Source organism: Bos taurus, chromosome 2 (assembly GCF_002263795.3).
Source record: "Bos taurus isolate L1 Dominette 01449 registration number 42190680 breed Hereford chromosome 2, ARS-UCD2.0, whole genome shotgun sequence".
Lineage (NCBI taxonomy): Eukaryota > Metazoa > Chordata > Mammalia > Artiodactyla > Bovidae > Bos > Bos taurus.
In genome coordinates this window covers 112,044,224-112,068,323 of record NC_037329.1, presented here as the reverse complement: position 1 = coordinate 112,068,323, position 24,100 = coordinate 112,044,224, and the positions used below count along the sequence as shown (strand labels likewise).

At 44.0% G+C, this 24,100-nt stretch overlaps 1 protein-coding gene and 1 pseudogene across 1 annotated transcript in view; one reads left to right on the top strand and one right to left on the bottom strand.

Annotated features, from left to right (window-relative positions):
• Positions 1–158: 158 nt before the first annotated feature.
• On the bottom strand, positions 159–253 carry LOC112443612 (uncharacterized; annotated as a pseudogene).
• A 4,832-nt stretch (positions 254–5,085) lies between these two features.
• Positions 5,086–24,100, top strand: part of WDFY1 (WD repeat and FYVE domain containing 1) — a 51,933-nt gene continuing 32,918 nt past the window's right edge. Inside the window, 1 exon segment of the mRNA NM_001046542.2 lies at positions 5,086–5,273. Coding sequence (NP_001040007.1) covers positions 5,137–5,273 — 137 coding nt within the window. The 5' untranslated portion in view covers positions 5,086–5,136.

The window sequence follows — 24,100 nt, the reverse complement described above, 5'->3', positions numbered from 1 at the left end:
TTCATTTAATGGCTTTAGTCACTATTCACAGTGATTTTGGAGGCCAAGAAAAAGAAGATCTGCCACTGTTTTCATTTTTTCCCCATCTGTTTGCCATGAAGTGATGGGACAGGATGCCATGATCTGCTTTTTGAATGTTGAGTTGTTGTTTTTTTTTTTTTAATATGGAATGCTTCACAAATTTGCATATCATCCTTGTGCAGGGGCCATGCTAACCTCTGTATCGTTCCAGTTTTAGCATATGTGCTGACGCGAGCTGGAATGTTGAGTTTTAAGTGATTTTTTTGCTCTCCTTTTTCACTTTCATCAAGAGGCTCTTTAGTTCCTCTTCGCTTCTGGCATTAGGGTGGTGTCATCTGCATATCTGAGGTTATTGATATTTCTCCCTGCAATCTTGATTCTAGCTTGTGTTTCATCCAGCCCGGCATTTCAAATGATGTACTGTGCATGTAAGTTAAATAAGCAGGGTGACAATATACAGCCTTGATGTACTTCTTTCCCAATTTGGAACCAGACCGTTGTTCCATGTCCAGTTCTAACTGTTGCTTCTTGACCTGCATACAGATTTCTCAGGAGGCAGGTCAGGTGGTCTGGTATTCCCATCTCTTTAAGAATTTTCCAAAGTTTGTTGTGATCCAAACAGTCAAAGTCTTTAGCGTTGTCAGTGAAGCAGATGTTTTTCTGAAATTCTCTTGCTTTTTTAATGATCCAGTGGATGTTGACAATTTTATCTCTGGTAATTTGACCTTTTTATTCCTACCTGGATATTAATCACTCTTGAGTGTACAGAGCTTCATGGGCTTTGGGGTCCAGAAATTTCTGGAAGAAGTTTCTTCATCTTGTCTGTTGCTCTTGTTCCTTCTGTCCTAATTAAAGTAAGACAAGCTGTTTCATGTTTAAAGAAAACTCTTAAATTCTTAACAAGAAAATACTTCTTATCAAGGCGTAGTCTTAAAGAGTTCAAGACAATGAATCTAGCAGCTGTTTATGGACAAATATTTACCTGGCATGTCTCCAGAAGCCTTCCTTTTAGGAGCCCTAGACTAAGAGATTATTGAATCCAAAATAAACATTTTTATTTAAAAACAATCTAAGTACAAACTGTTTTACAGCAAAAGGGGGAGGAGGATGGGAGAAATGGGTCAAAATGGGAACAGTGGATTTATGTCATTTTTTTTCTTTATCTTTCACTCTTTAGCAATATCATTATATCACTTTCTTTATTGTTCAGTCACTCAGTCGGATCCAGCTCTTTGCCTCCTCATGGACTGCAGCACATCAGGCTTCCCAGTCCTTCACCATCTCCTGGAGTTTGCTTAAAATCATGTCCATCGTGTAGGAAATGCCATCCAACCATCTCATCTTCTGTCGTCCCCTTCCCCTCCTGCCTTCGATCTTTCCCAGCATCAGGGTCTTTTTCAATGAGTCAGTTCTTCACATAAGGTGGCCAAAGTATTGAAGCTTCAGTTTCAGCATCAGTCCTTCCAATGAATATTGCTTTCTTACCAAACTGTTAATTTATTTTTTAAACTTAATATTAAGTCACAAAAGAAGACTGAATCCTCAAATTTTGAACTGCCCACAAAACATGTAGATATTGAAAGAGCACCTCTTTCTGTGATCTCTCTACTTGTTAATGGCATCCCCCATAGTCACCCAGGTTGGACTGCTATGTCTTCAGTTGTTCCTATTTCCACAAATACCCTCTTTTGTCCAGGTGGCAAGTCTTCTTTCAGTTTATTTCCATAGGAGCTACCTGATGGCCAGCCTACCCCTCTCCCAGGTTATTGTAGTCAGCCTCCACTGTAATCAATCTTCTTCCTTCCTTTCTTCCTGGACACATCTCACTTACATTCATCTCCCTGAAAACTGGTTCATAACAATGTACAGGAGGTGGTGACCAAAACCATCCCAAAGCATGCTACGACTTAGCTCAAGAATCTCCAGTGTTAGGATCTGGCAAAGATTCTCCTTGACCAAACTTCAGTCTGGCTTCTCTAAGCCCTTTTCTCAACAAGGCTTCCACCTCAGGCTCCAGTCTGCCCTGTTGACAGGCCTGCATCACAGTTTCAGCAATAAAGTTAAGTCTGTTTAGAGAGGCTCCTCCCACCCAATGTCTGACAATCCTTGATATCTAATCAAATTCATAAACCTTACTATCCTCCAGTTATGTCTGATCACCCTGGCCTGCCTTTTGTAAAAATTTTGTCAACTTAGTTTAGGCAGAATCCCTTAGTACCCCTGATGTTTCCTCCTGGTACTTTTCTAGTCACTGACCTCTACCCTACGCCTTGGCTTTAAATCCCCACTTCAGTTCAGTTCAGTCTCTCAGTTATATCCAATTCTTTGTGACCCCATGGACTGCAGCAGGGCAGGTTTCCCTGTCCATCACCAACTCCTGGAGCTTGCTCAAAGTCATGTCCATTGAGTCGGTGATGCCAACCAACCATCTCAGCCTCTGTCATCCTCTTCTCTTCCTGCCTTCAACCTTTCCCAGCATCAGGGTCTTTTCCAATGAGTCAGTTTTTCGCATCAGGTGGCCAAAGTATTGGAGCTTCAGCATCAGTCCTTCCAATGTATATTCAGGACTGATTTCCTTTAGGACTGACTGGTTTGATCTCCTTGCAGTCCAAGGGACCCTCAAGAGTCTTCTCCAACACCACAGTTCAAAAATCGCCACTTGTCCATGCTGTATTGGAAACTGAGCCCAGTTCTATGCTGGTGTGTCTTTTCCCCTATTTTTAGGGGAATAGTTCCTAAATAGTTCCTAAATAGAATGTATTAACTACTGTCCAGCTCTCATTTTTCTTTGACAGGTCATATAACTCAGTTCAGATCTCTTAGCTTAACCTATCAAGAGGAAGAATCTGAATGGTTCATTCCAGTTTGTAAAAGGGTTCCCTATGGGGAGGGAGAGAAGAAAAGAGGGATATGACACATATGGTAAAACAAGCTTATGTATTTCTGGGTGAAGCAAGTTCTCTCAGAAGAGGTGAGAGGGGATTGTGATTGGGCTTTGTGTTACATTGCATGTGAAATACTGAAAATTCATGGAATATCATTCAAATAAATTGAAGAAAGCACAAGGAACTGTTATTTTTGCAGTATTTCATTAATTGAGAGAAATACTCTAATAAATGATCTACTAATATAGTTGGAGAGAGGAGTATTAAAGGAAACGGGGGACCACAGTTTTTTGTTTACAGAAAAAGGCTGGAGTCACTGACCTTTCCTGAGTTCCAAAGAGTGGTTACTAATTAGGGGAGTGAGGGAACACAGAAACAAAGGAAAAGCGGTCATCAAGAAAAGTAATAGTAGCTTAAACAGTAGTTCAGTGGTAACAGTCCTTGTTCCTCCTCAAGGGAGAGTCTAGCAATCTGATGCATATCTTTGAGTTGTTTTGCAGAAACTAAGACCCGCTCCACTCAGGTGGAGAATGGTGTCTACAGGCTGACCAAAAGTACCAGTACCCTAGACAAGTGGAAACCAGAAGGTTGATGATTAAGATTTCTAAACATAGCCAGTCACCACCAAGCAACCAGAAGAAAGTCATGAGTCGCAACCCTTACCCCAAATGTTGCCTTTAAAACCTTCACTGAAAGCCATTTTGGGAATTGGCTCTTTTGAGCATGAGCTGCCTGCTCTCCTTGCGTCTCTTACACAGCTGCTTAGTCATGTTTTTTGTTTTGGTGTTTTCTTTTGTGAACCCACATACTGTATAGCCTACCAGGCTCCTCTGTCCATGGAATTCTCCAGGCAAGAATCCTGGAGTGGATAGCCATTCCCTTTTCCAGAGGAATCTTCCCTACCCAGAGATCAAACTTGGGTCTCCTGTGTTGCAGGTAGATTCTTCAGTGTTTGAGCCATCAGGGAAGCCAACCTGCAAATTAACTCTGACTTTCCTTCACTACAGTGTGGTGGCAGTAGCTTTGCTGTGCTTGGGGCTAACAGATCCAAATTTGGTTCAGCAACATTTATGCTCCACAGATACTAGCTGTGAGCACCCAGCCAGCTCCTAGCAACACCCAAGTCTGACTGACAGTACCAAGCCAACTCCTAGAAGTCAAAGGCTGCTTTTCTCTTTCTCATAGCTTTGTGACCTTAAACAAGTGATTCAACTTCTCCATGGTTCAGTTTTGTAATTTCCAAAGTGAGACTGCGAGAGCACTTACCTCTTCACCTCTTAAATTGTTATCTGGATGAAGATAACCCATGTAAAAAAGCTATGGTTTTTCCAGTAGTCATGTATGGATGTGAGAGTTGAACTACAAAGAAAGCTGAGGCCAAAGAATTAATGCTTTTAAACTGTGGTGTTGGAGGAGACTCGAGAGTCCCTTGAACTGCAAGATCAAACCAGTCAATCCTAAAGGAAATCCATCATGAATATTCATTGAAAAGACTGATGCTGAAGCTCCAATACTTTGGACACCTGATGCAAAGAGCTGCCTCATTGGAAAAGACCTTGATGTTGGGAAAGATTGAAGGCAGGAGAAGGGGACGACAGAGGATGAGGTGGTTGGATGGCATCACCGACTTGATACATGAGTTTGAGCAATCTCCGGGAGTTGGTGATGGACAGGGAAGGCTGGCGTGCTGCAGTCCATGGGGTCGCAAAGAGTCGTACACGACTGAGCGACTGAACTGACTGAACCCAATAAAGATTTTAGGATCGTGCTTGGTATACAATCACCACTCAATGAGTGCCTTTCAAAGATTCTAAATTGCATTCTTATTTTTCGCACTTTAACATGTCTGGAATGGAGGTGTGGTCCAAACAAAGGCTTCTTAGAATGGATACAGTATAGTATTGTTATTTTCGATAGGTTCTAGTTTGAGGGACAATTCCTTTTCACCGCCAACTGCTCAATCCATTCCTGGGTCCGTGAGTTTCCTTTTCGAACTTTGTAACCTCCCCCACTTCTCAGGCGAGCCCTTTACAGGCCTCTCCTGGCCACGTAATTTTTTTATCTGCGCGGCTTCCTCAGCCAATACGGTAGGCGGCGGACGCACTCGGGAGCTTACGGCGGCGCGGCACCCACGCGGCCGAGGGAGCCGGAGCGAAACCCAACTGGTCCCCGCCCGCCCGCAGTCAGCTGATGGGCCGCCCGTCGCGGAGACCGCCGCCGCCGCTCGAACATGGCGGCCGAGATCCACTCCAGGCCGCAGAGCAGCCGCCCGGTGCTGCTGAGCAAGATAGAGGGGCACCAGGACGCCGTCACGGCCGCGCTGCTTATCCCCAAGGAGGACGGAGTGATCACGGCCAGCGAGGACAGGTAGGGCCGGCGGCTGGTGCGCGGCGGGGCCGAGGCGCGACGAGGGCGGCCCGGATTCCACCGGCTCCCGAGTATGGGGGCCGTGGGGGTCGCCAGCCTTGGCCCTCTCCGCGTGGGGGCGTCCGCGGTCCCCGGGTCCCACGGCCCGTCGCCCCCCGCCAGACCTTCTTGGTCGCCGGGACCCCCTCCCTCGAGTTCCCGCCTGTGGGGTCCTCTAGTCTTGACCCGCCGCCGCGCTTCTCTGGTCTCAGACCCCAGTCTGTGCTTCTCACCTCCCGGTCCGGGACACCTGTCCCAACCCCCGGCCACTGCGCTCTCCCAGCCAGGGACCCTCATCTCCGCCGCGCCCCTCCGGTCCGAGACCCCCCATGGTATACCCTTCGAGCCCGGGACCCCCGCGCGCAACCTCCCCCCCCCCCCGCCCCTTTGCCTAGAGCTGGAAGCGTCTCCTCCGCGGTCCGTTCCAAGCCGCCTTCTCTGGTAGCCAGGACTGGCCTCTGGTTCCCGCGGGACCGGGTGCCAGGGATCCCTTTCTTGAAACAAACCTCCCGGGGCTTCAGCACTCTTCTGCTCTATGCTGGGGTTTACACCTCTCTCTGGCGCTCACCAGGTCTCTAGATCAGTTACTTTTCCACAGCTGTTAGAACCACTTGAATTGTTATTTACAAAACAAGGTTCCCCCCCGCCCCTCCCCAGAAGTGACTCACTTAAGACCCTAAGAATAATAAAAATGCTTTTATTTTTAAAGAAATTTGATATTTCCAGTGTTAATGGAAAACCAGTTATCCCTTTCCATAAAAAATGGATGGCTAAAACGTTCATCTCTGTGCACCTCAAGTCAGCTCTTGTCTCGTTAACAGGGCGTCTTGCCCATCATACTTTGGGAAACACTGATCCTATGCGATTTTCTCATTCTCCCCAAGAGGAAACAGGTTCGTAGAAAGGCACAGAGATTCTGGTGACGCCAGAAATGCACTCCAAGATTCCCCAGTCCAGCTCTCTGGTCTTTCTAGGGTTTTGTGATTGTATGGGAGAGAGATTATTTGTGTTGTAACTTTAGCGTTTTGTAAACCCTTAAAAGTTTCAAAGGTTAGTGGCTTTACTGTGGGAATTTGGAGGAAATGACTGATGTTTTTGAGAGAAACTGTTTCCTTGCTGCAGTGAGTGTTCTTAAACGGTGATATTGCAAAAGAGGAAAGTCTTTCTGGAGGAAGGGAGGTTGTGCTGTTTTGTTAAAGCGGGAGGCACGGTACAGCCTTTTGTCGTCTAGTTTTTGAAGTCGGTAGTTTTGAGGGCCTGCTCCCACTGATAAGAGGAAACCTGAAGCCCCCAGTGCCTATTTGACCTTTGTATTTGGCTTTTGAGTGAGTTTGTTGTGAGCAGGCTATTTACCAGTCACTGACCGCCAACGAGGTGGAGAGTGATTGGTTAAACCTGAATGTGGGTGTGTCACCAGGAAGGAGTGGGAGACAGGGGGGTGCCTGAGCCACAGGGTGAAATTGTTCTTGTTCAGTTGCTAAGTCTCCTGTCCTTCTCAGGGAGAAGAGGGAACTGTTTAAAAAAAAAGACAAAGGACACAATAATGATATTTGCATGATGTGAACATAGATGGAGACATCACTTTATACAAGTTAGCTGTCTTTGTTCAGTAAAATATTTTAGTCGTGACTCATGTGTGTTGGGTAAATTGCTGAGTATTTGCGATTACTGGCCAGGAGCAGTGTTGATCAGTCTTTTATGGAAAGTGATTACTTAGCTGCTCTGGGACTGAAGTGTTCCAGGAAACACTTTCATGGGGGCACAGCAGGGTCCTGGCAGAGGACTGGACCAGGTGGGGGTTGGGGCCTTGGGTTTTTAATTTGTGTTTCAGGCCCATGGAACTTCCTGGGAGGCAGGACACTGGTTGAAACAGGTTCTACACTTTCTGAGATTTATGAAAGCACATGGCTATGAGGTTTTTTGTTGTTGGATATGGTGGTTTGTTTTCACATTGTCATAAGTCTGTGTCATATTCTTCAGTCGTTTGTTTATTCACTCATTTATAGATTTAGAAATAATCTCCTTATTGAGTGCCAGGCCCTGGACAGAACAAAGAGCAAAAGTCATAGCACTTGCCCTTATATAACTTCTGATTCATGATTTTATGGCCCCCGACCTTTTAGAACCAGCCAGGAAATAGAACACTGACCACCATTTATCATCAAACAAGCATTTATTGGGCACTTTCTGTGTGGCAGGCCCGTCTTAGATCTGTGGGTAGAAAACATGCTGAAATTGATGTTCCCAAAGGGCTGGATGGTATGGTGAAGAGATGGCCCTGTGCTCTCAACTCCCTGGGTGCTGGGGAGACACAGGGGAAGGAGGGTCCTTGGGTGAGCACTGGGATTCAAGAAAAGCCTGCTGGAAGAGATATCACTGGTGAAAGGAGTGGTCTCTGTTACCCTGGTCCAGGCAGAGGGAAAGGACAGGAGGGAATCACAGGCGGTACAGAACCATGGTTATTTCTAGATGCCCAGAGCGGAAAGTGTACTGAGAGCTGAAGGCCCAGTGTCCAGTTATAGAAGGATCTGCCTTGTGTGCCACTGCTAAGATTTGGACTTCAGTTTGCGAGCAGTGAGAGACCATCAAAGAGTTTAAAGCAAGCAAATGATACCCTCAGAATGTGTACGTGAAATCTTTCTTTTTTTCAAAATATTTACTCATTTATTTGGCACGAGGGGGTCTTAGTTGCATCATGTGTGCTTGGTCACTCTGTCATGTCTGACTCTTTGTGACCCCATAGACTGTAGCCCGCCTGGCCCCTTTGTCCTTGGGATTGTCCAGGTAAGAATATTGGAGTGGGTTGCCATTTCATCCTCCAAGGAATCTTCCCGGCCTAGGGATCTAACCTGCATCTCTTTCTTCTCCTGCATTGGCAGGCGGATTCTTAACCACTGCATGTGGGATCTAGCTCCCTGACCGGGGATCCAACCCAGGCCCGCTGTATGGGGAGTATGGCGTCTTGGCCACTGGACCACCAGGGAAGTCCCCCAGCATTTGTACTTTAAAAATAGCAATAGTTAACCTTTAAAAGTCCCCTCCCTCTTTCAGTAGAGAATTGGACCAGTGTATGTGACTGCATCCAGTCCTCACATCTCCTGGTGAGATGGTTTCAATCACTTTCTCTTATCAACAGTTCCAAAATTCAAGGTATTGTAAAAGTCAGAGGTGTTTTTGTTTGTTTGTTTTTGTGAGTTAGGCCTGAAAACTCATTGGTGCTAAAACTTGACCTCCATAGATGAGAGTATTTGTAATCTGTATTTATCCCATGTGGCATGAATATTCATTTGTTTTACTGTGGAGATATCAGTGCATTTTATTGCGGGTCCTACTGGGAGTTTTATGGAACATGTAGTGTAGGTGTCTTATTGTAATGAGCGTTTGGCCATTTAGAAAACTGGGGTGCAAGGGGCACTGAAGTAACTATTAATACCCGAGGTCACGTTGCCAGTAAATGATGGGAATGAGATTTGAACCCAGGTCTGATTCTGAGGCCCAGGTTCTTTCTGCCGGGCCTACACGTTTGGAGAACCTGAGTTGAGGCAGTGTCAGTGGTTGATGACTCCAGCAACAAGTGTAAAATGCTAGGATTCTGCCTTTTGCCCTCCCCCCCGCCCTCTGGGGGAGGGACATTTGGCAATATCTGGAGATATTTTGGTTGTCATAACTGGGGGAGGGTACTCCTGGAATCTAGGGGGTAGAGGATGTAACATCCTGTAACACACAGGACAGTCCCTCATGAAAAGGATTGGCCAGCTCCAAATGTCATTAATGCCGAGTTGGAGAAACCCTTGTCTAGGCTTAATGTACTTGTTCGTCTGATTTGCCTAGATAGTGGTTCTCAGGGCTTGCATGTGCATCAGGGTCACCTGGAGAGGGATCTTGTTAAAGCACAAAGATCCTGGTTCAGTAAGTCTGGGGCTGGGCCCCAGAGTTTGCCTTTCTGTCAAGTTCCCAGTGATGTCCATGCTGATGCTGCTGGTCACACTTGGAGGGCAATTGCTTTACGCAAAAGAGAATTATTCGTCGTGCTTGTCTGTGGAGAGGCACTGGGAAAGAATACTGTTTATACCTTGTCCTCTTTTTTTTTTTTTGTCAGTTTATGGGATATATTTGCCTGGAGCCATTTACATATACCCATCTATTTCCTAGTAAAACCGAGCTATATCTGGTAGTGCTAAATACAGAGAATTCCCCCAAGGAGTAATAAACTAATATGGAGGATTCAGCTTAATTCCATGGGACCTGGAGTCACTGCTAATGGTTTGGGCAGCAAGTTTAGGGGTCTAATCAGAAACATTCAGGGATTACTGTGCCCTGAAGGGTTAACAGAGAACGTGCTGCTCTTTCATGCGGATTCATTTGTATTTTGTTGGGGCTTCCCAGGTGGCTCAGTGATAAAAGAATCTGCCTGCCAATGCAGGAGGTATGGGTTCAATCCCTGGGTCAGGAAGATCCCCTGAGGAGGAAATCGCAACCCACTCCTGTATTATTGCCTGGGAAATCCCATGGACAGAGGAGCTTGGTGAGCTACAGTCCATGGGGTCGCAAAGAGCGACACATCTGAATGATTAAGCACATGCACACAAATTCCTTTGTTTAAGCTTCGTTATTCATGAAACCTTAGTATTTTTAAATTTTAGTTTTCAAAAGTTGCACGTTGAAACTAGAATATCTGAGCATGCAGCGTAGAAAAACGATACATTGGTAAAGTAAAAAAAAGATATTCTTGAGTCAGTGGAGTATGACTGTCTTTCTAGTCAGGAAACTGTAAAAATAAAAGTAATAACCTCAGTATTACGTTTCAGAATTTAACTGCAGCAGTCATTTTTCTGGTCAGAGAAACAGAAAATGAGACTGTACTTTCAGGACAGAACTGAAATGTTGTGAGGCAATTGGAAATGATCCCCCAGACACGTTTGCTTTCTGAACTTCTTGGAGTTGCACCAAATATTTAGACAGTTGGTTGAAAAGGATAGATAGCATTTTTTTAAAGGTAAAATCTTACTAAAAGTCTTACCAGTAAGTTAAGGCTGTGGGCTAGCTATCTTCAATTTTGAAAAATAGAGTTTGGAGAGATGCCTGCTGATACTACTGTTTCAGGGGCCTAAAGGTCAAGGTTGATTTCTGCAAGAAATTGTTTTGTCTGGCCTAAGTCAAACAAAGAGAGATTGCGTATATTTTAAGATATTTTAGGATGTTGCACTTAGGCTGGTAAGCAATAGAGATCACAGAAGACCAACTTTTAAAATATTTTTGGTAGCATCTTCCTTCCCCCCCCCCAATAAACATTTTCCCCCTAATAAACATTAGCTGTTTATTTTTTTGTTTCCTTTTAGACATTTCTAGGCATATTAAGATGGTTTGAAGGAAAATTGTGTATTTAGTAGCTGTTCTTATAGAAACAATGCTAAATAAACAAGCAACTTGATTTTTAAGTGTTATCCTTGGGAAGAAACCTGGTGTAGCTAGAAGTTTTCAGTTTATACAGAAAACCAGAATGTTAACTGCTGTATTTTTGTTGTCTTGCAGTGCCTAAAAATAGACTTTCATTTGTGTTACAAGATAAAGTGAAGAAGTGAGAAGTTGGAAGCCTGGGCAGGAAAGCATCTATTGCTGTGTCGTTAGGAATGGGTTTTCATTGTTAAGATCATTTTCTTTCATAGCATAGTTTAGAACAGATTCTGAATCTTGAATGCCTGAGTTTGAATCCTAGCCATGTGACCTTGGGCAGGTTACTTTTTTCTCCCAGTGTTGTAGTTCTGTCATCTGTAAAATGGAGATAATAAAGGCTCCAGCCTCCTAATTGTGGGAATTAGATGAATTCACATGTAAAACACTTAGAACTGTACCTGGCACAGAGTTCATGTGTGTTGGCTATTATTATTTTCATTCCCATTTATTTTGCAGTTAATTGCTTTAATCTCATCAGAAGCTAAACATGTCTTTGCTTACGGTGACTTTTGAGTATGCATGTGCGTGCGTGCTCAGTTGTGTCTGACTCTCTGCAACCCTATGAACTGTAGCCCGCCAGGCTCCTCTGTCCATGGGGTTCTCTAGGCAAGAATCCTCCAGTGGGTTGCCATCTCCTCCTCCAGGGGATCTTCCTGACCCAGGGATCAAAGCCGCATCTCTGGCGTCTCCTGTATTGCAGGTGTATTCCTTACCACTGAGCCATATAGGAAGCCCCTGGTATATATGTGTGTGTGTGTAAATAATGTGAAATTTTTCCTGCCTGAATAGAACAGTTTCAGAGCAATAGATGCTTTCCTGCCCAGGCTTCTGACTTCTCACTTCTTCACTTTATTTTGTAACACAAATGAAAGAGTCTATTTTTAGGCACTGCGAGACAACAAAAATACAGCAGTTAACATTCTGGTTTTGTGTATAAACTGAGAACTTCCACTTTGGGGGTCCCTTACAGACCTTATAACTGTCTTTGAGTCATGCCTTTTCAGCATTTCCATATTTGGTCGCTTGCAAGTCATGTCAGTCACATGTTTTCACTTATAAAAGTCCTTGCCCTGCTTGCTGTGTAAGGGACCCCCCGGACCACTGCCAGGTTCCTTGATTCACGAGGAGGACTGCCACTGAGTGGTCATCCTCACGGCCGCGCTGTATTTCAGTGGGAGGACAGGGAACAAAATCGATGATGGGAAAGGTATGGGGTGAAGTCCAGAGGAAACCAAGCGTGAGCTTCCAGGAGTCCTGGCCCTGTAGAAACTCTCAGGAGACGTTCCATTCCCCCAGCCTGGAGTCATCCCACACGTGTGAAATACTCACACTGGCTACCTCCAAGCTGGTTAGAGGCTCAAGATACCCAGGCTCTCACTGGGGGATGTTCCTGAAGGCAGCCTCTGCCTCACATGTGCCGAAATCCCAGACTCCCAGAAGGAAAGCAGGAGGTCAGTGGTCTCTCAAATGGTAGTTTGGTTTTGGTTTTGTTTTATTTTTTTCCCATATTTAATTATTTGGCTGTGCTGGGTCTTAGTGGCAGCATGCAAACTCTTGGTTGTGGTGTGTGGCATCCAGTTCCCTGACCAGGGATCAGACCCAGGCCCTCTGCATCCGGAGCTCAGAATCTTAACCCCTGAACCCCCAGGGAAGTTGCTCAAATGTTAATTTGAGAAAACCCTCAGTAAATAAATCTGGAAGAAGCATGGACCAGAATTGCAAAACAGCCTCACTGTCTCCAATTGTTTTTCTTTTAAGTTTGTTTGCCCTTGTGTTTCAAGACTTCAAGGCTGTGAAGAGTTTGGAATGTTTTTGGTTTTTTTTTGTAATTTGGAAGTTAATGTTGCATGGACCCTACCTGGACTGACTCCATCCTCTCCTCCTGCTCCTCAGAGGTTGTAATAGCTTTTACCCTCACACTGGCTCACAGGGTAAAATAGCTTTTACCCTCCTGGGTGGCACAGAGGTCACAAAAGATAATTTTGAGGCTGACAGTGGAAACAGCAACAGGAATGGTTCCTCAAGTCAGAAAGAAAACATCTTCTAGGTGGAAGACCCAGCCACCCGGCTTGTGGAGCCATTATTCTAATTTAGGGGCTGGCAAAGGTGCACATGCCCTTTGCCCCTGGGTAAAAGTCTGCTGGTGACAGAATCAGCAGGCTGAGGGTCACCAGGGTCATGGACAGGATTCCTTCCCTAGACTGTAGAAGGGGATGGAAATTTAAATTTTCTAAGCCAATCTGATTTGCCTTTATTCAAAAGAGGCAAGTTTCCCTGCCTTTCAGTTTAGTTAATTCAGTAAAAATCTAGTGTTTTCTCCCTTTGTTATTCAAAGAGGAAGGCTGCTTTCTGTCATACTAATGAATAGGGCAGAGTTCAAGAGACTTGGCTGGAAGGAAACTGCTGTTTGTTTGATAAAAACAGATAGTACCATTAGGGCTTCCCTGGTGGCTCATTGTTAAGGAACCCAGCTGACAATACTGGAGGCCTGAGTTGGATCCCTGGGTAGGGAAGATCCCTTGGAGGAGGAAATGGCAACCCATTCCAGTATTCTGGCCTGGGAAATCCCATGGACAGAGAAGCCTAGTGGACTACAGTCCATAGGGTCACAAAAGAGTCGGACACAACTGAAGCCACTGAAACAGCATTGTACCGTATCCTTTCCTCGTCTCCCTTTTAGGCCAACATCTTAGTGTTACATCAGTAGAAATTACTCGGGCTATCAGAGTTATGCATTTTTATCTGTAACCCTGGAGATACTGTCAGACTAGGAAAACACATCCTTTGACATAGGTAACACAAATGTTTGGTCATTTATCAAGGTATAAAATAGCATCAGCAATCCTAAGAGCGACTGGAAAATCAGAGTTCCCCAAACTTACTATTTTTTCCAAGTTTAAAAAAAGTCAGGCTTGGGGCTTAATTTGTAACACATGCTATATTCTGTATTCTTTTAAGCCAATTCAATGAATAAGCCCTGTATATCAGTTTACAATTTAAAGATGATTAAATTGCTTTGAGTTAGCTATTTGGGGATGATTAGGGTGTTTTTTGGAGAGCTTTTTGAAAGAGCCGGTTTTAGAAATGCTGATGTATCAGGCAAGGTAGAATTTGGCCTTGGGATTTTATAGAAATACCTGTGTGCTATTTGAATCTCTTTATCAAAGTATGGGCATGATTTTCAAAGTAACCATACCAGAAAATAATATGTACTGAACCCAAATGTATGTTCTCATTGGGCGATAGGTTTGAAAACGGTATTAATCGTGACTTGCACAAGGTGCCTCCTGGTTTGAGAGCCAGTGCTTTTCAGGAGGAAAATTATGCTTTAATCTGTCTTTTCTCTGTGTTGTAGCATATGTAAATGAGATTTTATAAACTTGGTGATTTCCTAAAGTATCTTTTTAACTCGCTTTTCACCAGTTCTTTGACAGAGTGAAATCAAGGGGCTAGAAAAGATCAAAGGAACCTTTGTTCCTCATCAGGAGTATCTGTGAGCAGGTCACAGACTCGTCTCCCTGGAATAGGTGCTTCTTTCTCAAACCTGTTGGTTTTAGTCTGCTTTTTATGTATCTACTCCAGTAAGTTAAAGGAACATACAGAATTCTTATTCTTGATAGGATGAAAAATATTGAGTAATATTTAATTAAGAGTAATATGATCATTTGTGCTTTTGCATAACTTCAATTTCTTGGAAATCAAATTAGCATCTGAGCAGAGTGAGGAGAAGGCAATGGCACCCCACTCTGGTACTTTTGCCTAGAAAATCCCATGGACGGAGGAGCCTGGTAGGCTGCAGTCCATTGGGTCCCTAGAGTCGGACACAACTGAGCGACTTCACTTTCACTTTTCACTTTAATGCATCGGAGAAGGAAATGGCAGCCCACTCCAGTGTTCTTGCCTGGAGAATCCCAGGGACGGGAAGCCTGGTGGGCTGCTGTCTATGGGGTCACACAGAGTCGGACACGACTAAATCGATGCAGCAGCAGCAGCAGAGTGAGGATCCTAGAGCTCAGTTAAAATTAAAAGTGGACTTAATGTGTTTACTAAGTACTCTGAAATTTTTGGCACTTGGTCAATGCCAAATGCTGTTTTTATTTCCAATTTTAAGGTCAGAGTCCTAATTATTCTTAAAGATGTACTACTTGGAACAGGCAGCATTGTATCGGTTAGCTCTTTGCTGTGTTGCAGGCCGTCGTGAAATTTAGAGGCTTAAAACAAGAAGTGTCATCATTGCTTGTGAGCCTGTGAATCCCCTAGACAGTTCACCTGCTCACAGCCAGGCTTGCTTATACACGTGTTGGCCCTGCTCATTTCAGCCAGTCTCTTCACGGGGCTTGCTGGCCACAGACTGGTAGAGGATGGCATCACCTGACACTTGGAGCTCTCTTCCTTGTGATCCATCCTCTAGCGGGCTAATCCCTCTTCATGTAGACGTAGCCTTTACTCAGGCCCAGTATAGAGCCGGTACTGCATTGCTGCAGCCACGTTCTCTGGGCCAAAGCAAGTCTCAGGACAGCCCATCTCCAAGGTTGGAGCAATAGTTTCCACCTCTTGTTGGGAAGAACTGCAAGGGCACATTGTAAAGCGCACACAAGGAGGGAGGGGTAAGAATTGGGCTTGTTCTTGCAATTTACCACCCCAAGCACTTAAATACCATATTGGATACTGTAGTTGATCTTAAGGTACTGAGAAATTTTGTTAGGATCACTATTCCTGTTTAGCGCAGAAGTTGGGTTTTTATTATTATTTTTTTTTAACCAAGTGAGAGTTTTGGGGTTGAACCTAGACTTTTCCACATTCTGCATTTATTTGGAGAAAAAAGGAATCAGCTTTGGAGGATAAAATGTAGAGTTTTCTGAATGCCCTTTAGAAAATTATTCTGTGTATTAATTGCCATATGAAGCGTCTTTACTTTGAATTATTTACATTGGTGTTGTCTTGAAATGTGAATTTTCATCACCTTCTGGCAGAATAAGTAGACAAGAGTCAGAAAATCTGATCCAGTGCTGCTGTTGGCTTGTTTGATTTGTAGGGCTTTCTCCCTCCTGGCTTCTGCTTCCCTAAGTATAAAACAGAAGTCTTGGCTGGCATCTTTGTCGAGAGGATGTGGCCAGCATGTACTCAACAGACCACAATTTTTCTAGACTCCCGATGCGGTAGAAGGCAGAAAGTGTTGCCTGTGCCACTGGGGTTCTTCACTGTGAACTCTAAGAGTTAAGCACGTTTCTGCAGTTGTTCTTATTGTTGTTCAGTCGTCCAGTGGTGTCCGACTCTGTGACCCATGGACTGCAGCATGCCTTCCCTGTCCTTCACCATATCCCAGAGTTTGCTCAAACTCATGTCCATTGAGTCGGTGATGCCATCCCACCATCTCATCCTCTGTGGTGCCCTTCTCCTCCTCCTTTCAATCTTTCCCAGCATCAGAATCTTTTCCAGTGAGTTAGCTCTTTGCATCAGGTGACCAAAGTATTGGAGCTTCAAATTGAGTATCAGTCCTTCCAGTGAATATTCAGAACTGATTTCTGTTAGGATGGACTGGTTGGATCTCCTTGCAGTCCAAGGGACTCTAAAGAGTCTTCTCCAATATCACAGTTCAAAAGCATCAATTCTTCGGTGCTCAGCTTTCCTTATAGTCCAACTCTCACATCCATATGTGACTGCTGGAAAAACCATAGCTTTGACTAGATGGACCTTTGTTGGCAAAGTCATGTCTCTGCTTTTTAATATACTGTCTAGGTTGGTCATAGCTTTTCTTCCAAGGAGCAAGCATCTTTTAATTTCATGGCTGCAATCACCATCTGCAGTGATTTTGGAGCCCAAGAAAATAAAATCTGTCACTGTTTCCGCTGTGTCCCCATCTATTTGCCATGAAGTGATGGGACCAGATGCCATATCTTTTAGTTTTCTGAATGTTGAGTTTTAAGCCAGCTTTTTCACTCTCCTCTTTCTCTTTCATCAAGAGGCTCTTGAGTTCTTTACTTTTTGCCATAAGAGTGGTATCATATGCATACCAGAAGATATTAATATTTCTCCTGGCAATCTTGATTCTAGCTTGTGCATCATCCAGCCCAGCATTTCGCATGATGTACTCTCCATATAAGTTAAACAAGCAGGGTGACAATATACATCCTTGACATACTCCTTTCCCAATTTGGAACCAGTCCATTGTTCCATGTCTGGTTCTAACTGTGGCTTCTTGACCTGGATACAGATTTCTCAGGAGGCGGTTAAGGTGGTCTGGTATTCCCACCTCTTTGAGAATTCTCCAGAGTTTGTTGTGATCCACACAATCAAAAGCTTTAGTATTTTCAGTGAAGCAGAAGTAGATGTTTTTCTGGAATTCTCTTGCTTTTGCTCTGATCCAGCAGAAGTTGGAAATTTGATCTCTGCTTTCTCTGCCTTTTCTAAATCCACCTTGAACATCTGGAGGTTCTTGGTTCACGTACTGTTGAAGCCTGGCTTGGAGAATTTTGAGCACTACTTTGCTGGCATGTTAGATGAATGCAATTGTGCGGTAGTTTGAACATTCTTTGGCATTGTTTTTCTTTGGGATTGGAATGAAAACTGACCTTTTCCAGTCCTGTGGCCACTGCTGAGTTTTCCAAATTTGCTGGCATATTGAGCGCAACACTTTCACAGCATCATCTTTTAGGACTTGAAATAGCTCAGCTGGAATTCCATCACCTTTACTAGCTTTGTTCATAGTGATGCTTCATAAGATCCACTTGACTTCAGATTCCAAGATGTCTGGTTCTAGGTGAGTGATCACACCATCATGGCTATCTAGCTCCTTAAGATCTTTTTTGTATAGTTCTTCTGTGTATTCATGTCCCCTTTTCTTAATATCTTCTACTTCTCTTAGGCCCATACTGTTTCTGTCCTTTATTGTGCCCATCTTTGCATGAAATGTTCCCGTGTTATGTATAATTTTCTTGAAGAGATAGATCTGTAGTCTTTCCCATTGTATTGTTTTCCTCTGTTTCTTTGCATTGATCACTGAGGAAGGCTTTCTTACCTCTCTTTGCTATTCTTTGGAACTCTGCATTCAGATAGGTGTATCTTTCCTTTTCTCCTTTGCGTTTAGCTTCTCTTCTTTTCTCATTTATTTGTAAGGCCTCCTCAGACAACCATTTTATCTTTTTCCATTTCTTTTTCTTGGGGATGGTCTTGATCACTGCCTCATGTACAATGTCATGAACCTCCATCCATAGTTCTTTAGGCACTCTATGGGATCTCAACCCTTGAATCTATTTGTCACTTCTACTGTATAATCCTAAGGAATTTGATTTAGGTAATTCCTGAATGGTCTAGTGGTTTCCCCTACTTCAATTTAAGTCTGAATTTGGTAGTAAGAAGTTCATGATCTGAGCCACAGTCAGCTCCTGGTCTTGTTTTTGCTGACTGTATAGAGCTTCTCCATCTTTGACTGCAAAGAATATAATCAATCTGATTTTGGTATTGACCATCTGGTGATGTCCATGTGTAAAGTTGTCTCTTGTGTTGTTGGAGGAGGGTGTTTGCTATGAACAGTGTGTTCTCTTGGCAAAACTGGATTAGCCTTTGCCCTGCTTAATTTTGTACTCCAAGGCCAAACTTGCCTGTTACTCTAGGTAACTCTTGACTTCCTACTTTTGCATTCCAGTCCCCTATAATGGAAGGGACGTTTTATTTTGGGTTAGTTCTAGAAGGTCTTGTAGGTCATTGTAGAATAGTTCAACTTCAGCTTCTTCGGTATTAGTGGTTGGGGCATAGACTTGGATTACTATGATATTGAATGCACAGAGGCATGGTTTATTGCTTATATTTTTCAGGCCAGTGAGTCCCTGCCTTTTGGTGCCTTCTCTTTCCTGCCTTTCTGCCCCAGACTTCTTTGCTCTGCCCTGCCCCTGTTCACAGATCCCAGGGAGTAACTGTTGCTCTCAAGGCCCCATCCACCCAACACCTCTCGCCCTTGTGTCCAAGCCCTCCTCACCCCTCTGTGCTGACCTCCATGGATACATCAGCTGGACACTGAGCAGCCACAGAGCCTCTCAGAGTCTGCCACACTAAAAATAAAGTGGTTGTATCCTGTTTGAAACTGCCTCTGATTCCCAGGTGGCTCAGTGGTAATCCTCCTGCCAGTGTAGGAGCTGCGGAAGATGCAGGTTTGGTCCCTGGATTGGGAAGATCCCCTGGAGGAGGAAATGGCAGCCCACTCCAGTATTCTTGCCTGGAGAATCCCATGGACAGAGCCTGGCGGGCTACAGTCCATGGGTTCACAGACAGTGACCACAGACACAACTGAGTGAGTGAGCACGCCAGCACTGATTCTAGTGCCTGCAGCTGCCCAGAGCTTCAGGCTGATCCTGTTTCACTCCTCACCCTCTCTTGCTTTCAGTGGTAACAATTTGTTAAGCACACTTCCAGGGAGTGGACGGTTTTTACATTTAGAATTTGAGATAGCCACACTTGAAAAATCAGACAAAATAAGACCTATGTACCTCAAGGCTTATGAAAGTGTTAGTCGTTCAGCTGTTTCTGACTCTGTGCAACCCCATGGACTTGAGCCCACCAGGCTCCTCTGTCCATGGGATTGATTCTCCAGGCAAAAATACTGGAGTGGTTTGCCATTTCCTCCTCCAGGGAATCTTCCTGACCCAGGGATCGAACCCAGGCATCCTCCATTGCAGGTAGATTCTTTACTGTCTGAGCCACCAGGGACGCCCCAAGGCTTATGACGAAGTGTTTAATAGTTGGTGGCCCTGCTGTCCTCCTGCTTCTCAGCTGCTCCACATCTTTTCTCTGGGGACCACCCCCCATCCTGCCCTCCTCAGAAGCCAAAATCCTAGTCTACCTTGAAGGCGTGTTCACTTCTCTCTTTCTGCCCCTCATCAGCCTTCTTGCCCTCTCTGCCCAGCCTGACTCAGCGTGGCTGTGGAATTTAGTTCCATTATCTTTTATTATGCTTAAAAAAAATTGTAAACATTTCTTCATGCTACCATGGTCATCATAACTCATCTTAGTGACTATATAGGCTATTGAATTAATATGTCATTAACCGATTTGATTATATGGCATTTTCCTTTAATTTTTACTCTTTTGAATAAGGCTCATGTGAACTTTTAAAAATACATAGTTCTTTTCTCTTCATCTGTTAAAAAATTTCTGCAGATCAGTTACCAAGCCTGGAATTCCTAAATCAGTTTATTGTTTTTATCATCATCATCATTACTGTTATTATTATTAGGTAGGTAATGTGTTTCTCACTAAATGGAACAGGATTCTTGCCACAGAAGTAGTTCTAATGTGCAGTGCTGACAAAACATCATGAGAACCCTGGAAATGGCACGTTATTGTTGTTCTCAGTTGTTCCTTGCTTAGCCCTGCTCAGCAGTTTCAGTCTGAAATATTTAAAATAAAGAAATATAATCCAGCTTTGGCATTTTCATTTTCCCAGAAATTAAATGAATGATGATCCACTGGGGTGAACAGCAAGACAAATAAGATCATGATTTGATCTCTTACGAAGAGACCTCTCTTTGTTTTCTCTCCATGAAAAACTCTGCAGCCCTACGTGAGTTCGTGCTTCTCGGACTAGGAGGGCAAAGGAGACTGATGGTAGGGCCCTCCACACGATCAGCAGGAGTGTAAGGAAGTTTAAAAAGCACTTTAAAAGCACATTTCTTCTCTGGAAGAAATGACACATTTCCTTTCTAAGTACCTTTTGGAAAAGTTTCAGGCTATTGTTTTAAAATAACCTAAACATAGAGCTTGGCAAAATGAACACGTTTCTAAAATTTTTTTTCTACATTGACACAGTCTTAGACTATCCAAGAAAATCCCTCTACTAGAAAAATGGGTAGAATAAGCAGCAAGCAAAACGTACAATGAGTTTAGGTGAGTGGGTGTAAGTTGTCAAAACAGTGAAGGAAAAGGAAGCTATTTTATCTTGGTGCAGAGCATGGCTTCCCTAGTGGCTCAGATGATTGAGAATCTGCCCACAATGTGGGAGGCCCAGGTTTGATTCCTGGAGAAGGAAATGGCAACCCACTCCAGTATTCTTGCCTGGAAAATCCCATGGACAGTGGAGCCTGGCGGGCTACAGCCTGTGGGGTTGCGAAGAGTTGGACACAACTGATCGAGTAACACAGAGAGTATGGCTTAGACATTCATGAAGGTAGTTTTTGTAAAAATAAAGCCATCTGGTCTTGATACTTTGATACAGTTTATTAATATCATTCAGGAGTTTTTAATAGCTTGTGCCTATAAAATGTTGCTAAACTGTATTGTTGTGAATAGTAGATTTTGTTTCCAGTTTGCTTAATAGTAAATTTTTTTAGTCTGGAATTTGTTGATTTTTAAAAATAAAACAGCCCAACTTAAGCCTGTTTTAATAACCATTTTGTAAGCCAATGAGACGTATCCTAAATACAAAACAAATTTCTGTATTACTTAATAAAAGTTATACAACTTTGTTTAATACACAGTTTCTTGAGCGTGCTGGAGTATTAGGAGTTGAACTTAATATTGTTTTGATTTTATCTCAGAAGTGGGAGATTTTAATTTGTCACCCAAGGAAGTAAAGGAGTATGCCTGGAAAAAGAGCAAGAAGGAATTTTAGATAGAACGTGTGAATATGGAAGTAGAGCCAGCTATCAAGGTCAGCTGCCTGGTTTGAAACCTGATTCTCAAGCAAGGATGGTCTTCTCTCAGCCTGAATGTGATAAAAATTTTTTCAGGTGAAACACCCCCAACAAATAGTACAAGTCTTGCCAATTTTCTAGTGTGTCCGCTTGAGCTGGGTGCAGACCACATGGTAGTCTGATGTTTGTCCTCCAAAGGAAATACTACTGTGTTTCAGAGTTCCTGGGGTCTAGGTAGGTCGCATTTTGACCTTGGGCCAGTTTATCATTCTGAAGCTTCATGAAGTTAAGTGTGATTTTTTCAGGTTAGATGATTTAATGGAAGAGGTGACTTTAAGGTTTTCTGCTCACGGCAGCTTCTCTGCTGTCTGAAATCATTCTTCTTTCAAGAAGACACAGGGAAGAGCACGTCCCCTGAGGCCTCCATTGAACTACTGACGCATTTGTGACTACAACTTTTGGGGTTGATTTTGGGGGGTTTAGAATATGTCCACATTCTGATCTTTAGACCCTTAAAACCACACAGATAGGGAGCTTGTTAATCGCTTTGAGTAAAGGAAGGTGCTGCCCGACACCCTCATCTCCAAGTGCCTTGGCCTTTACTGTCCTGTTTGCGAGTGGAGTAGAATCCTTGAACAGGCTTTAATGTAATTTTTAGAAATATTTATTTATTTATTTGGCTGCACTGGATCTTAGTTGCAGCCTGTGAACTCTTAGTTGAGGCGTGTGAATTCTTCACTCACGGCACACGGGATCTAGTCCCCCAACTAGAGATCGAACCCTAGGGGCCTTGCATTGGGAGCATGGAGTCATAGCCACCAGACCACCGGGGAAGTCCCTCCTGGAGCAGATTTAATGCTTAGAGGAGAGTTGGCCTTTACCTTCTTATAATTCCTTCTGTTTCATCCCCTGTGTTGAACATATATAATGGAATGTATCCATAAGCATTCTATACTAAGTAACAAAATACTGTCAACAAAATGTGATATTGTGTTAGTAGTTCAGGCCTACTACTACTACTAAGTCGCTTCAGTCGTGTCCAACTCTGTGCGACTCCATAGACTGCAGCCTACCAGGCTTCTCCGTCCATAGGATTCTCCAGGCAAGAACACTGGAGTGGGTTGCCATTTCCTTCTCCAGTGCATGAAAGTGGAAAGTGAAAGTGAAGTCGCTCAGTCGTGTCCGACTCTTAGCAACCCCATGGACTGCAGCCTACCAGGCTCCTCCATCCATGGGATTTTCCGGGCAACAGTACTGGAGTGGGGTGCCATTGCCTTCTCCCATTTCAGGCCTAAGGATCATCATTATAAGCGTCTATTGATGATTTTAGGTAAGAGAAAGTGAAAGTCACTCAGTTGTGTCTGACTCTTTGCAACTCCATGTACTATATAGTCCATGGAATTCTCCAGGCAAGAATACTGCAGTGGGTAGCCTTTCCCTTCTCCAGGGGATCTTCCCAACCCAGTTATCCAACCCAGGTATCCCGCATTGCATGCAGATTCTTTACCAGCTGAGCCACCAGGGAAGCCCTTAGATGTGGAAGGCCATGCCAAATGCTACTCATCCTGTGGTGTGCTGCCCAGGGGGACTACTGCCTGGAGAGAAAAGTCCTTGGTAGGGAGGTGAGGGACGAGGGCTTCTGATACAACCTGAGCTCGGTATTTTGGGCACCTGAGGATGACAGCTTGCTAGGATGCAGGGTCTGGGTGTGGGAATCACAAGCATGTCAGTTGAACCCCTGATTTGAGACTACCACTGGTGGTCTCTGAGCCCAGGGGCAATGGGATGTGTGGCTCCTTGGGAGTTGTCGCCAGTAGTTGACATACCCAAGGTGGTCTGGAGGGAGGAGCCCACCAGGTAACATGGGAGGAGGGTGCACTGAGGCATGAGTGGTAAGGGTTGGATGTTGGTGGACATGCCAAGAACAGAGGCAAGGCCCAGTGTCTTAGGTTGGAATTACTTCTTAAAAAATAAGCAGAAACCTACAACACTGTTATCACATCTAAAGAACAGTGTCTTTTAATATCAGATATCTAGTCAGTGTTCCTATTATCAGCTGTTTCATGATAATATTGGAGAAGGCAATGGCACCCCACTCCAGTGCTCTTGCCTGGAAAATCCCATGGACAGAGGAGCCTGGTAGGCTGCAGTCCATGGGGTTGCTAAGTCAGACACGACTGAGTGACTTCACTTTCACTTTTCACTTTCATGCCTTGGAGAAGGAAATGGCAACCCACTCCAGTGTTCTTGCCTGGAGAATCCCAGGGATGGGGGAGCCTGGTGGGCTGCTGTCTGTGGGGTCGCACAGAGTCAGACATGACTGAAGCGACTTAGTATTAGCAGCAGCAGCATGATAATATAGGCATGTATATGTAACAGTTTGACCGAATCAGGATCTAATAAGTCTCCACATGGTGATTACTTGATGTGTCTGTTAAACCTCTATAGTGGTAGGCTGGTCCTCCATCTCTGTGTTTCCCCCCTTGCAAATTGTGTGTTGAAGAAACTAGGTCATTTGTCTACAGAGTTTCCTGTAGTCTTGCTTTTTTGCTGAATAAACCCCAGTGGTGGTGGTTATTGTGTTCCTCTGCATTTCCTATAGACTGATAGTTGGATCTAGAGGTTTGACCAGATGTATTGTAAAATAAAGTTGGTATCATACTGCACTTATCAATTTTATATAGGCCCTTTTACTTAACATTGTATAAT